The sequence below is a fragment of the Stegodyphus dumicola genome, chromosome X1 (genome assembly GCF_044657685.1).
Source record: "Stegodyphus dumicola isolate Sdum_Otavi_A_Nest chromosome X1, ASM4465768v1".
In the NCBI taxonomy this organism is placed as follows: Eukaryota; Metazoa; Arthropoda; class Arachnida; order Araneae; family Eresidae; genus Stegodyphus; species Stegodyphus dumicola.
The window spans coordinates 170,944,056-170,959,150 of NC_140780.1; the positions used below are offsets into that span (position 1 = coordinate 170,944,056).

Sequence of the window (15,095 nt, forward strand, 5' to 3'; positions counted from 1 at the left end):
AAATTCCACATTTACATATTCCACCATACATTTAATACCCGACATAGTAAATACAGCCAAAAGCAAGCGAAAAGTGCATACAATGATCAGACTAATTTCAGTTACGGCTTCAGCATTTGTCTTCAGAGTATCACAAGAAACGATGTATTCGCTCGCAAAATAATCCTCTAAGTAAATAATGTATAGAACTAAACCTTGAGCTACACGAGTGCTTCGGGCAAGGATAAAGACAGCAAGGAATCTTTGCGGATATCTTCGACGATATTATCTCATTTACAGCAAGAAATTTCAGGCATGAACTGTCAATGTTTAAGCATTGTTAAAGCATGAGGGATTCTCACCTGACAGCTGAGAACTAAAGAACAATAGGAAAACGGTTTCTAGAAGAAAATAATGCTTTTGTTAAAATGGAGAGAAGATTCTTATGAGGAAAGCATTTGGCGCAAATAAATAAAATACCAAAATTTGTTCAGTGCTTTCTTGCTCTAAAATCACAAAGTATATGCCTAGCTCATGGAATTCGATTTTTGAAAACATAAAAGGGCTAAATATTATTGATAAAGCACATGAAAGAAAAAGAAAGAACTTTACAAAGTACTTCTTACTTCAAGTAACCGAGGAAAAGTAGTAATATTTAGTAGTTCAGATGCTCTAGAGAAACGTAATTAGAGTTACGTTCCTTATATTCTCCTCCACCCAAAAGGCGATTAGTGAGGAAGGGCACCCAGTTGCCAAATCCAGATGGTGAAAATTATCATCCAACACATTTTAATTTGGCGCCACTGTAGAATCGATTTAGAATTTCTGAAGCGAGAAATGAGAGAAAACAAGCAATACCTAGGCCGGGATTCGAACTCCGAACCTTCTAAATTGCTCACTGGGCATGCTTCCAAGGAGAAAATTCCTTATAAAGGTATCCTTTTCAAGATAAATAGTCTTTGCGTGCTTGTCTAACTATCTGTACGATTCAGTTATGTTTGAGTACTTTCGGGGAAATATCTAGAGGTAACCCGCTCATTTTGGTGAATCTAAAAAATAAAAATACAAACCCCCAAAATTTATGACATTTCTTTATAATATACGAGCGCTTATAACATTAAAACGATTATTATCCAGCATTCTATTTTATCCGATATACTAGGAAACCTCACTATTTCTAATTACAAATGACAAAATGAGGTAATGATTTAATGTGCAGTGAGACAAATTTTAGGCTATATTGTGTTATCTGATATTCTGGTTATTTCAATCCTATTGTCACTCAGTTCCGTTTATGTAAAGTAATTGCAACTCTTCAGTATTTAATGAAATCAAGCATTATAGAACGTTACGTTAGATTTAATCGAAGCATGAAACAGTCAACTGTAATCAAAAATTAAATCTCAGGCAAACCTTTAAAAAACACCACTCATTAAGCATAGGCTTATTACTTATTTAAATAATTTTTTTACATATATATGCAGCGCCCGTATACCTAAAGGAAAGTCACTGTTCACTAGATCACACAAAAATTGCGGCGCACGCATGCAAAAATTCTTCGTCAGGAAGGAGGGAAATTGTTCTGTTAAAATACTCTAAATTAACTTTTTCGTCCAGTTCTTTGGATATTGCTCCGTTCTATTTAAGGATGTCTTCGTGAATATCGAGGCATGTCATTATATTTTATAACGGGGGAAAAAACACTTCATTACACTTCGAGCTGTATGGAAAAAATATTGTTGTAGACAAATATTATAATAGATATTCTTCTATTCATTAAGTGCCAACCGAAATTTTGTTGCATTTCTAAGGTACTAAAGTTTTAGACATAGCAGTATATTCATAGACCCTACCTGTTACACGATACGAAAGAAGTGAAATTACATCGAAACTACCATTACATCGAAAATTTAGAAATGTGAACTTCGTCGTTAAGCTTCAGCTCTACAAGGATTTCGGTTTAAGGTTAGGTTGACCGAGTACAGTAAAGAATCACGAGGGCTGACTGCCTAAGGAAAGGGATGCTTTCGTGGATGAATTCCTAAAGAAAATTGGCTCGTGTTTGCGTTACACATGAAGAAAACCGAGAAAACCAAACCTGCAGCTAGCCTATTCGCCTGTGATCGAACCCAGGTCGTAGTCACAGGATTTAGTGGTCTTAACCACTTGGCTAATGGTAAAGTCCTCCGGTTTTACACCTACAAGATATTTGAAAAAGACTGCTAAGACCAAGTAACCCCTTGAACAACTGGCCATAGACCCGTAGTTCTCAGTTAGGAAACAGATCAAATATGGTGGATTCAACTAGGATAATGGTGACGTGACCTTTTTTTAAACCATAAACGAACACTCTACCAAGAAAGATCCAATTAGCTGTTTTTCTTATCCTCCGACTAAAGGCCAATGGGAGGGGAAGGATAGTTAGAAATTGGAGTATAGGGGCATTTGTAGATAACAAATTTCGAATTTTAGTACATTTGAAAGGTTGTTCTTATGTAGAAGCTTAAATCAATGTCCTACTAAAGATCTGTCCTACTAAGATCTTGTTAAACTGACACTGACAAGCGAGTTATCCCTCTAGTCTGAATCAAAATACAAAATCCTACAAAGATTAAAATAACCTTTTTATTGAACTCTTTAAATTTAATAGAAAGCACCGCTTGTGCGACAAAACTGAGCATCGCCATTTGCGAGCAATTAAAATAACATAATTTGAAATTCAAAATTAAGTAACGTCGTCGGAGACTACACAAACGGCTTTCTTAAGCTGGCTCAAGTATTTAACGTCGGCTAGCAAAATGGCTAAAGCCGGAATAATTCTCAGCTGAGCTGGCGTTAGTGACGCTGCCAAAAGCTGTAACTCTAACATTCAAACTCTTGGCTTAAATACTCAACAATGTGAATTTCAAACTCATGTTTATATTTTTCTGACATAAAAGGTATTTTTTTAGAAATCTGCATCTGAAAACTTAACACGAGTAGTGCTATTTAGCAAGATTTATACACAGTTCCTCAAAATTTAAATTAAAATATTTTGAGTGATTGTGATCACATGATATTAGAAATGAATTTCCGACGGTGGAAGATATTTTTTCCCATTTGCACTTTTTTCCCTCCTGCAGTACCCATTTAAAATTTTAATTTCATTTCTTTAACTAAAGTGTGCCACTTGACAAAAATTGTCGTAATCTGGTAATCTGCCTTATTTGATTCTTTTCTTAAGCAGAAATCATAGACGTTTGAACCATTGTTAAAGAGATATTTAGTCTCGCAATCCTCTTTTAATAGCTAGTATTTGGTTGCTGAAATCAAACACAGATAAAAGCAGCAGCATTCGTCATGGAAAAAGATCTATTGCATCGCAACGCTACTGCATTTGAGAGGTCAGGAGAAGTTTTGACCGAGGGAAATTTCTTTGAATGCACTGGATTAGTTTAATTATAATAGCAAAACACTTGAAAAACATAATACTTCATACATCTAACCCATTCAACCAACGGTATTAGAACCCTGAGCGAACTACCAGTGTTTTGCGGCTTTAGGCACTCAATCCTTATTTCTGAAAGCAATCTATGAAGATCTTTGGCTTTTATTTAAGAAATGTATTGCTTTACTGAATGATCTAGAATGAGTTTCGTTTATCGATTTCAAAAAGTTCATTTTTTTAACATGAATTAAAATTTTATTTCTCTTATTTCACAACACTTCTATTATTTTTTTTACTAAAATGTTTTGAGAACCTTAATGTAAATTAATAAATAAGATATCCTAGAAGTTCTGGGACACTTTTAGATATCCACACTATGGTGTAGATATAGGCAATACAACTCTTTTATAAATAGAGTTCTACGATGCGATCATTGCGGTATACGTTCATGAAAACAGCTCTCTCTCTCTCTCTTTTTTTTTTTTAATCGAAGCTCTAGCCAGGATTTAATCCATTATATACACAATTAACTCATTTTTCATTTGACCAGAAATGATCGAATGAACTATAAGATTATCGTTTCCAAAATCGAAGAAATTGGGTACAAGAATGATGTCTAATATAGATCCAGAAAAGTAATCCTTTATATTAAACTGCATTCGAATGATCGGTGAAGTATTGTAGCTACAACTTATAAATGAGGCTATCTTTATAGTCTGAAGATGAAGTACGTTTAATGCTGTGATATGAAAAAAAATTCAAGGGTTCCTACGAGATAAAATTTTAAGAAACGCTGACCTAGGTGAAGGTTGCTTAACTCTGATATTCATTCAAATTTGTGAATGGCCTTGAACAAAGGTTAGTGAGCAGGAAAGTGACTAAAAGCAAGAAAAGAACCGCTATCAGATTTGAAGCCATTGGCGTTCCGGTCTGTTGGCAGCCACTTGCCCGACTCTAAAACTACTTTCGCTTTTTGTTGAAATTCTCCATCAGTAGCAATGAAGCAAACAGTTCGTTTTCCTCTAGGTTCGGAAGCTGTTTTGATACCATGTAATGACTACCTTAGTGGAATTTATAACAAGATTTCTTCTTCGAAATTTATCTCATTCTCTGAGCTGTTTTACTTAGTTTCATTTCTTAAATATACCCCATTGTTAATAATAATGCTTGTACATCTATAATATCCTTCTATTTTTTTAAGCTAAGAAAATTCGAAATTATTTTACGTTTTCATTAACAGTTACGCAACAGATTAAGGGTTCAACAAATTGTCTAAAGCTTCATCATCACAAAGATTCAAAATACAATGACAATATCTCGAATTCCATTTTCTTTAAATATGCATGGCAAGCAGAGCTTAAATTGCGTCGGTATACTTCTTAGTTTTGGGGATAATTCATAATTCTAGCCGGAGCGCACCGCAGCCCTAAATAAGAAGGCTCGGCACTTCTTTTATGTAACTGAACAACAATTTCAGTAGAAGTCATTTTTTAGTCATAAAATTATACTGAAAATTTCTTATTAAATTTTAATTTATCTCCTTAAATTTTATTAAATTTTAATTTTAATTATTTAATTATTTTAACACTTAATTATTTTAATAATGAATTATTTAATTTTTTAATTATTAATGATTTTACTATTGGTTTTATTTATTTAGTTATTTATTCTTGTTCCTCTTTCCTGAAGGTCTTCTATAGGGCTCCAGTACTTCTAATTTTAGAAATTAAGCCCTGATGGGAAGCTAAACATAATTAGCTATCTCATTTATACTTGGTTAACTATTCATGTTCCGACGAATAAACATAAAATAAACAGAACTCTTTAAAGTAAAACTTAACTAAAAAATTTATTAAAACTACGGCTTACAGTACAGCTAAAAATTAACAGTTATTATTTGTGAAGTTTTAGGAATTTGAGTATTTAAAGTAGCACACCACAAAATCAAATATCTACTTATTTAATCGGCTCCGACAACGGCGATTTATACCTAAGCTTTATTACATGCAAAAATCCCAGATCCTGATAATACCCAGATCAGCAAGGTGGGAGGATCTTCTCAGACTAACACATCATTACCGGGTAGATGTCACAACAGTCTCATTAAATTACAAATACTCTCGTTATTGAAACTCAAGCTAACTTGAATTCTGCTAAAGGCCGAATAAAGAAGTTTTTTTAATGGTAGGGCGCTTTATTTAATAGCTATTATTCTTGCACCACTACAAGGATCAAAAGTAGTGGACATTTCATTATAGAAGCACCTAGCAGTGGCCACCGTTGCCGCTTATTAAGGGACGAACAGGTACAACCATGCCTTCTCCGGGATTCGAACCCGAGCACATCGCTACAGCAGTCAGGGTCACTAACCACTATATCGGGTGAGTGGTCCGACTGAAGAAATAGAAGATACAGTAAAGAAATTATATATAAAAATAAATTATTAGCTAAAATAAATCCTACATACATAAATTTTAAATCTGTGTACCGCTTTCTATAAAAAGATCCGTCATTTTTACGCAAATCTCCTGCATTTACAATTACATTATCATTAGACTACATAGCCTAGATGAAAGTCATATATTTTAAGTAAATGATATCTGCAGTTTTTATTGTAAATGCAATTATACATTCTAATATTGAGGTTAAAGAAGATCGTGTGTTTCGTAGTGAATCTACTACTAAATAAAGTCGGAGCAATCCTATAATCAGCCTCATTGCTTAGATCTTGCTTGCTGCTCGCAGATATTTTTCTGCTTTTATTGAAAATTAAATTTCACAGCCGAACAGGAACTAACAGCAGAAAAGTTTGTGGATCGTCTTCCTATTACTTGAATAAAATATTCTTTTTACAGATCAGTTATGGAATGCATTGAAATTATAAAAAAAGAGACCGATTTATTATAAATTGTTTAATATTCTGCATTTGAAATATATTTTACATAAACTTTATTATTAACAGCTCTAGTTTCGAAATGTTAGTAATTTTCAACACATGTGACAAATCTTCGAAATATGAAATTTCACTTGCAGATGTTTTAGTGCAATTCGATAGCTTATTTTCGAAGCTATTTGTCATAATTGGTTAAGGGGAAATGGAAAAAGTGATTTTTTTAATTTGCTTTAAATTCCAAAAATAAAAACGATATCAAGGTATTTAGTGCTGTTTTAGATAACTTATAACGTATATAGATGTAAATGTTTGAAACAACGAAGACCGCTGTTTCGGTAGTATTAGAAGTACAGGTTAGCTACGAGACAAACAGAGCATCCGGTAAAATCGAAAGACCTGACAAAATAGAAATCAGCAAAAGCCTTTTTAAGAAAAGCAAACACGAAGCGAATCAAATGCTGATTGTTTATTAAATAAAGAGGTTTCAGTTCATTCAGAATTCTGCAAGAATAATTGGCGCAACTTTGGCGGAATCTTTGACAACTTTCATGGTTCGATGGTAGATAATAGGATAATACGCAAGTACCTCTTTTTTTAAGTATTAGTAATTTAATATATTTCGTTATGTTGTTAAAATAAAAAGGCTATACCTACACAATTATACTCATCCTGATTGTTAAATTTGTGTCCTCGTCCTAATTTACTTTATCTGGCGTGCCCTTTCTCCAGCAGTAGTAAGGAACTATAAAACTATCTGAATAACTAAAACCACTTCGTCAAGGCCAGAAGCTGCAGTTTCAATGTCCGTCAGAATATTAACTCCGATAATAGCTGGTATTGAAGATTTTAGATACTGCCAGATATCGAACATATTAAATTCTAAGAACATAAAATAATGAAGCAGAAACAAATTAAATTTTCTTATAATCTCTTAACTGCTAATCTTGACCTCTCTCCCTATAGGCTCAGCAACGGTTTTCGAGGTTGGCTTCTATAAACAAGTTTTTAAATTCTCAATTAGGATTCTCTGTTTATTCTTCTCTACATGTTTTTACTAAATACATTTTTTTATATCCTAATATGAAATTAATTGCAAGTAAATTTTTTCTTCAGCTTCTGCAGTTAAAAACGGCTAAACAGAACACTTGAAATAAAAGGTACATTTTCAACGCTGAATTTTTTGGTCTCTCCAGCCCCCTCCTTTTTTTTACACGAGGCTTAGTCTGACTTTTTTTTAAAGTTCGCTGTTTTGCCGTTTGCGCCATCTTATGTGAAAGATATTAGTTTTCCTACTAAGCAGAATAAGACAAATCACCGTAGGGACAACTCGAAATGCAAGTCTTTTTTTTTTATGATTATTATTATTTTTTAGTAAGCTGCAATTTTCGACATTTTAATTCTGTACTTTTTATCGCTGTTGATGTTCCATTTTCCTCACGTCTCCTTCCCCCCCGAAAAAAAAACGTATCTTCAGATTTACTTAATCTTCTGTTCTTAATTAATGTACTTTCATATTTGTAATCATTCGGGAGAATAAGCTTTCCTTTAAAGCTTCTTTGTATCTTTTCAAGCTCTCCAACTGCGTCACAAGAGATTAATGTCACTAGGGAAAGGGGGACAAACATTTATCTCTCATGCAAATACATTCGAAAATTATAATGTGCGATACGGTTTTCCAAACATATTTGTTTCAAATTTTATAGAGTTTTAAAGATTGTTCACCAGTTTATAGCTGCTACCAGAGCCTAGCGAATTATTAGTGTAATAAATAATCCATTATAATAAATTATATTTTAGCCTTATACTAGCCATTCGGATGAGATAACTAAATTAATAGGTAATGCAACTAATATATCGAAAAATACTAAAACCTATAGACAAGTTAACCGAAACAACAGCAAATAACAAAATAATAAGTTTTTTTTAGATTTAATTAAATAAAAGTAAAAAAAGGCAGCAAAATTTTTAAAATTTCAGATAACTTTTTTCGTTTACATCAGTAGTTTTCTCTAATGTGTCCTTTTTATTTGAAAAAAATTGAGAGAAAGAAAGAGAAAATGATTCAAATATGTTAACAAAACGTTAAAAAAAATCACAGCAAAAAAGGAGAGAAAACGGGACACGTGTATAAATATTATATGAAATTAACTGGACACTTACAGAGCAACTTATTTTGCTAAACTGGTAGAGAGTATTGTGATTTTTCGGAAAAAGTAGCATGGTATATTCAATTGTGTCATTGCCCATATTCAAAACACTGATCTTCCGATGCTAAACACTTTCACCACGACAGAATGCACGGGAGGTCTAATGCGATAATTCCTTATTTTTTTTTATCATTTACAGGGCGATTGAAGAGATGGCACAAACCCCAGTCGATCAAATCGTCCTCGACATTCTAGTTCGGGAGCTACTGTAAAGACTATTAAAGACGGTTAAAAAAAAGAAGAGAAAAGAAAAATTAACTGTGCCCTCGACAGGATTCAAACAACAGACCTTCAGTGCTCGTTGGATTATTAACCCCACGACAGCATGCAGAGAGTAATGAGATATTTCATTGTAAGCTATTACAAAGAGGTATTCTCTAGTGAAATAACATAACCGCTGATGGCGTAAGCATTGTTAAATTTTATCAGTTAGCTACCTTATAAATTAAATCAAGTCGGTACATTATCAAAAATGAAATAAAGATAAAAACTGTGAGAAAATACGTACATTGTCCTAAAATCACACCGTTTCTCGCATTACACCCAATGTACTAATATGATGTGAATGCAAATTAAAAATATTTTACTCCAAATCTGGCAACAGTCTCAACTGGTAGAGAAGATACTCGTAAAAGACTTTTCTGACGCAAGACTGAACAGCTTTATGAACAAGCAAATTACAAGGTCACGTGCATGATTAACGCTATTGTAGCGAAATAACACGGAGCAAATGCCGCGGAAAACGGAAAGCATCGACTTAGATGTTTCTAACTTCAAAACACTTAGAACAATGACCGTGGGGCTCATAAATTGAGTGAATTTTGCTTCTTTTTTGCATTACCCTAAAAATATGAGATTCACAGCCAGAGATGTATAAATTTTAGAATATTTAACTACCGAGTCCAGTGCCCTGTTTCAATGGGGGGGTCCATGGAGGTTGGCAAATCCAATAGCGCTAATCTAGTATCAAGCAATTAAACTCTTATCAAGAAGCTATAGCACACTTAAAGGAACAAGCCCTTTACGAAAAGGACTGAACTATCAAAATCTCGGGTTACCCCCCTTTTCCGTCTCTCTTTTTTCCTCTCACTCATTCATGATTTCTGTTCGATACCTATTCAGCTCACTATAATTATATTTGAAAAGATATGCGGCTCACCCGAATCATGGGCAAAGGTCTACAGAGTAAAGGCAACTTGAATTAGAGAATAACTGCATATTTAAATAACACTTTTGATTTCTACAGAGTCAGAAAAATAATTTCAGTAATTCGCTTTAGAATATTATATAACAGATGTAAGTCTATGCAAATACAATTATCACGTATAAAAATAAAATTCAAATATTCTTCAACGATATTACAGATTATTTTATCAGTGTGGAATACAATATGGGAAACTACTGGAAACTCTTTCCATCGATCGAAGAAAGCAGACTAAAGATCTTGCCAAGGTGGGGGGAGTAAAAAAGTAAGGTTAAAATAAAACGTGTCTCTTTTTCTGAGACAAAAGATTAAATGTCAGGAGCAAAGTTTCAACCTCTCTCCCCTCCCGGAGAAAAGCCGCTACAACTTGTTTAAAACTGCAGCAGAGAAGTTACTCTTCTAATCCTCTTTTCAAATGCTGAGTTGATTTCGAAGGTAAAGTAGAATTAAGGAGAGAAAAATATATTAATTAACGATGCTTACTTTTATGATTTTTAATGAGTTTTTTTTAACTACATTCACAGCGTAATTTTTTTTCCTGGCTCTAAAGTACAAGAGAATTGTTAATTTCCTTCGGATACAATGCAAAGATAAGTTACACAAAGTTTTATTTACGACTGACGATAAAATAGAAATTCTTAATAAGCCAATTTTACGCATTCAAAAGTTGTTTAACCGAGTTGTTATGAGGTACTTTATTTAATAATCAAATATACAAGTCTACACAAGTTCTTTATTTTACAAATAATACCCCCACATATATGTTAATCTAAAATACCTTTCGATTTCTTAAAATGAATTAGACTAAACAAAACTTGAATTCTGAAAAAGAGAATTAGATGTGGAATATGGCCGACAAAAAATAATGTAGGTAGTTTCAGATCAGAAAGTTTACAGCAGTTTAAAACTAAACAGAGTGAAAAGTAACTAGAAAAAGATGAGAAATCAAACGGATACTAATGATTCTGTTGCATTCCGGCAATTAATATTTATTAATGATTCATACATTTGATACTGTATTTCCAAAACATAATCATGCATAAAACAAACAAAACAAATTTTATTTGTTCATTTTAAACAAAACAAAATATTTTGCTTCAAATACACCTACTATGGAACTTCTGAACCAATGACCAATGTTCCCTCTTAAAGTGCGCAAGGTTTTCCCTGAAGTTGCACTCCTCTTTCTGCCAGCCATCTATCTATAAACTAAAAATTCGCGATATATTGTACATATTTCGCCCTATCTGAAAATATTTCTCTTAGGTGATATTCTGCACAGGACAAATATAAGAAAAAATTGAGAAAATGTTAATGGTTCTTCTTGGGTTCGATTTCCGGCGAATGAATGGGATACTTACATCGGGTAGCTTTACTGATTAATGATATATATGCTAGCTGATCTTCCTTAGATAGTCCTCTTATAAAGGCATCTGTCTTAAGTCACGTAGTCAGACAGTTTTACTGTAAAATATAAATTAACATCAAACACAACGAGAAAGAAGACTCTTGGTTATGTATTTCGAGCTGCAAACAACAGTTCATTCTTATTTAAATCAGTTGTAGACTACTGCCATTTTTTATCCCAGATGGCTAATATGCATACCTTTCATCAAACACGATGTTGAAGTCATTTGTAAGAGCGAAAATAGCTTCCATCACCTCTCCTTTCATTTACCGACTTGATGCTTTGCATAAAACTCAGTCGGCTATTTATTTCTCTAAACCAGGGATTAAAGGAGTTAACTAAATAAATAATAGTTGACTACTGAGAATCTGTTAATGGTATCTTGCTTCCGACGATATTTTAAAAGTAGGTGATCTTAGTGATTTGTAAAGGCTTGGTATTGCAAAGCAACGGTGAATGAGTCATTTTATTTAAGGTTCTTGGTGAGATAAGATAGGGGACCCCCAAGGAAAAGCACTATTCTTGTGTATGTAAATAATTAAGACAAAACTGACGAGATTAGATAGGTGACCTTCCAGAGAAAACGACTGTCAGATTAAAAGTTTTATTTTTACTATGTCAGTAGTTTCGAGTAATTATTAACTTGTGTAACATCAAATTGGTTACAGAAAAATTTCAGCTTCACTCTTTTTTAAATGTTCCGCCGCTACTCCTTAAGCTGAAATATGAAATACGAGAAGTTGGAAGCAAAAGGATAATATAAAGCCAGCTGATAAAAAGAGAAAACGTTTAGCGTATACAGAGAACTAAACTGAAGGCTATATATTAAGCAGCAAGCTTGTCAAAAATGTCCTTTTACGTAATTGTCTTTCCTAAGTTGAAAGTCATTTTTTCTAATTTAAAAGCTCAAAAATCTAAATCTAAAATTATGGCACGACTTCCATGAGGAGGCCTCAAAAGCATTTTTCATTATTTGCAAAATGGTCTATAAAACTGCAAGTGAAAAATCTATACAGAACTTAGTTTCATCAAATAGCTGCTGAAGTATTTGAAAATTAGTTAGATTTTCCCAAATTATCTCTTTTCGAGAAAAGGGATAAAGAAAGTTGAATCAAACTTTGGGTTCTCGTAAGGCGAGAGTTTAAAACAGAATAAAATATGTAATTGAGTATTGTTACAAATTACGTTTGCAGCTTTTGGAATTAAAGGATTATTCAATTATGATTGAAAATCAGAATTTAAAAAAGTCGCTACTTGTATTTAACAAATACTGATAATTCTGCCATCACAAGAATCCCAGTAAACGTCCTAATGCGGAAAGCTTATAGAATTACCAAAGACGTATAAATTTTGAAACATTTACACACCACCCAATCAAACACCTGATGCCGATAATGTCGGAATCCATTATTTCAGCTATGCAACATAGAAATCCGTCTTGCCACATTGTATTTGATAACTCAGAGGAAAAAATCTTGCATGAAGGATTCATTTATTTCTCTGCTGTCTTAAATGTACATACAATTTGTACTATTTGCACTTTTAAAATTGTCCATCACTAAAATACGATATAAGCATAAAAGGAAACCCCAGTCTTAAAATACCCAAATTTATATGCCAGAATTCATTTTTGAAGCTTATTAAAGGATGTTAAACATCAGAATAGGAAACGTACCCACATAATGTCACAAAACATATAAAAAATCATCTTGAATTCCTCAGGAAAAATACGAAGTTGCTTAAAAAAATAAGGACGAAGGAAATTTTTGTTTTTGAGAAAACACTATAAACAACACACTGAATAACAGATTTTTCAAGCATTATAAACAGCGCTGAAGACTAGATTTTATGCCAAAGAAAAATACATTGAACCAAAATCATACTGTTAAGCCATTAATAAGTTACCTGACATAATAAATAATAGAAATTTAATTAAGTAAATAATTTACGAAGGAGTAAAAAGTAATGAAGAATCGGGAATCTAAGCAAAAATACTACATTTGCTCAAACAAAATTAAGCAATACCTAAAAAGGACATTTTAATTTTTTATAGTTATGATTTTATAAAAAGGGAAAAAATAAGGAAACTATAACTGTTGAGCGATTAATAATATGCCTGTTATTATAAACAAAAATAATTTAGTACAGCGAAAGTAAATAAATAGGAAATACAAATACGAAATTTTTGAAAATAATGCATGTTTTATAATTTGCACAATAAAAAGTCAAAAGTGATTCTTATTTTATAAACACCAATACGAATAGTTATTTATGTCCTCTGCAGTTGGTGATAATATATACTTAGAAGGGGGGAAAAATGCTTTCTTAAAAAAAAAAAAAAAAAAAAAAAAAAAAAAAAAAAAAAAAAGAAAGAAAGAAAAGAAAAGGGAATTGTTGAAGACTACAAATTATACCTTGATGACCGGATATACCTTGCATCTTAAATTAACAGATAAGATATATAACGAACAGAAATCCCGAAATTCGTATTTGTTTTATTACTACTATTATTTTCAAACGAAGCTTAAAGGCCATTGCTTCCGGTATTACACCGGCTTGATGCGCAAACAGATTGCGCGCATTTTCGGCTTATGACGCAATTGCCTGCTAACGTCTTTTGACAGTTCTACTATCAACAAACTGGGGGGAAAAATTCTCATGTCAAACGCTTCCTGAAGTATTTCTGCAACGATTTAACTGATTATAGATATGTTTTAATACTTATTCACATAAGAAAAAGGAAACATTAGCAGCTTATTTTCCGCAAATGTGTTTTCTAAGTTTCAGCTTTCTAGGATTTAAGACGCAAGCCAGTAGCTGCAGTACTTTTCAAAATTCTGTTTAAATATATATTTTTTACATAAAGGAATTGATTTAGAAAAAACCGCGCATGCTGTACGAGCTTTTCTTTGCTTCCCTAACAAGTCATACAAAAAATTGAAAAAATTTCAAGCATTCAAACATCGAATCTTGAAAATTAAAAATTTTTTAAGTTCTTTTTAAAAGAAATGAAAAATTCGTATGTGATGTATTTCTATATTTCTTAGCAGCGTTAATAAATTACGAAAGATTAAACAAAATTTTGCTACTATTATACTTTTCGCATAAACACCGCTTTAAATACCATTGTAAGAAGAAAAAGTTTATGTTAAATGGAAGACATCAAGAGCAAAAATTAGATTTAAAAAAAACACACACAATAATGATAAATAATTTTCAGTAGCTAGTTTTAATTAGAACACAGATAGATATTAAAGGGAAAAAATTTTTTTTCAAGCGTTTTTCTGATTGGTTTACCCTTTAATAGTTTATTTGAATATAATAGCATATTAATTCTGCAAAAACATTTTAAAACAAATTGAAACAATAAAGTCATATTAGGAAGGAACACAAAAAGTTCAGTTTTTTACTTAAAAAGTATGATATTACAAATACCACCCCACAAATTTTGATATTAGTAATTTTTTTTTTTTTTTTTCTTTGAGAGAAGTTTACCTTTACGCGACTTCATTTTGGCAGATGGAACAGGGACTTTTTCCCTCCCTCTTTTCAAATCCACGATCGATGAGAGGGCAACAGCAGCCCTTCAGAAAAGGGTTGTAGAAAATATAAAACACTTCAGTGGTGCTGGACTAAAGAGGTCCGAGATGCTCGGACAGCACAGAACGCACGTGTTTCAAGACTGACAGAAGGAGCGAGATTCAACATTGAACGTGAAAATGGTTGCCAGCAGAGCGCCAAGAACAAGAATTCGTCGCCAGAGCGGCGAAATACTCCGTGTTATGAAAATGAACATTCTCAAGGATGTGGAAAAGCCTTTTTGTCGCTTAAAAATAGACTGAATAACGAATTATCCCGCCTTTTATTCTAGAAGCATACCTACGAAGACCTGTCATCAAGATCAGAATTAAACTTAAAACTTGGTAATAAGCAACTTACTGGTTTAAAACTTGGCAATGTAAGACATGTTTGGTTAG

General features: G+C 32.6%; 1 protein-coding gene across 2 annotated transcripts in view; it reads right to left on the minus strand.

The window, feature by feature from the left end:
- LOC118186070 (homeobox protein AKR-like) overlaps positions 1 to 14,862 on the minus strand; it is a 324,288-nt gene extending 309,426 nt beyond the window's left edge. For both annotated transcript variants that reach the window (XM_035356068.2, XM_035356070.2), the window contains exon 1: positions 14,614 to 14,862. In XM_035356068.2, coding sequence (XP_035211959.1) covers positions 14,614 to 14,629 — 16 coding nt within the window. In that variant the 5' untranslated portion in view covers positions 14,630 to 14,862. The remainder of the gene's footprint in view (positions 1 to 14,613) is intronic.
- Between the last annotated feature and the right edge of the window lie 233 nt (positions 14,863 to 15,095).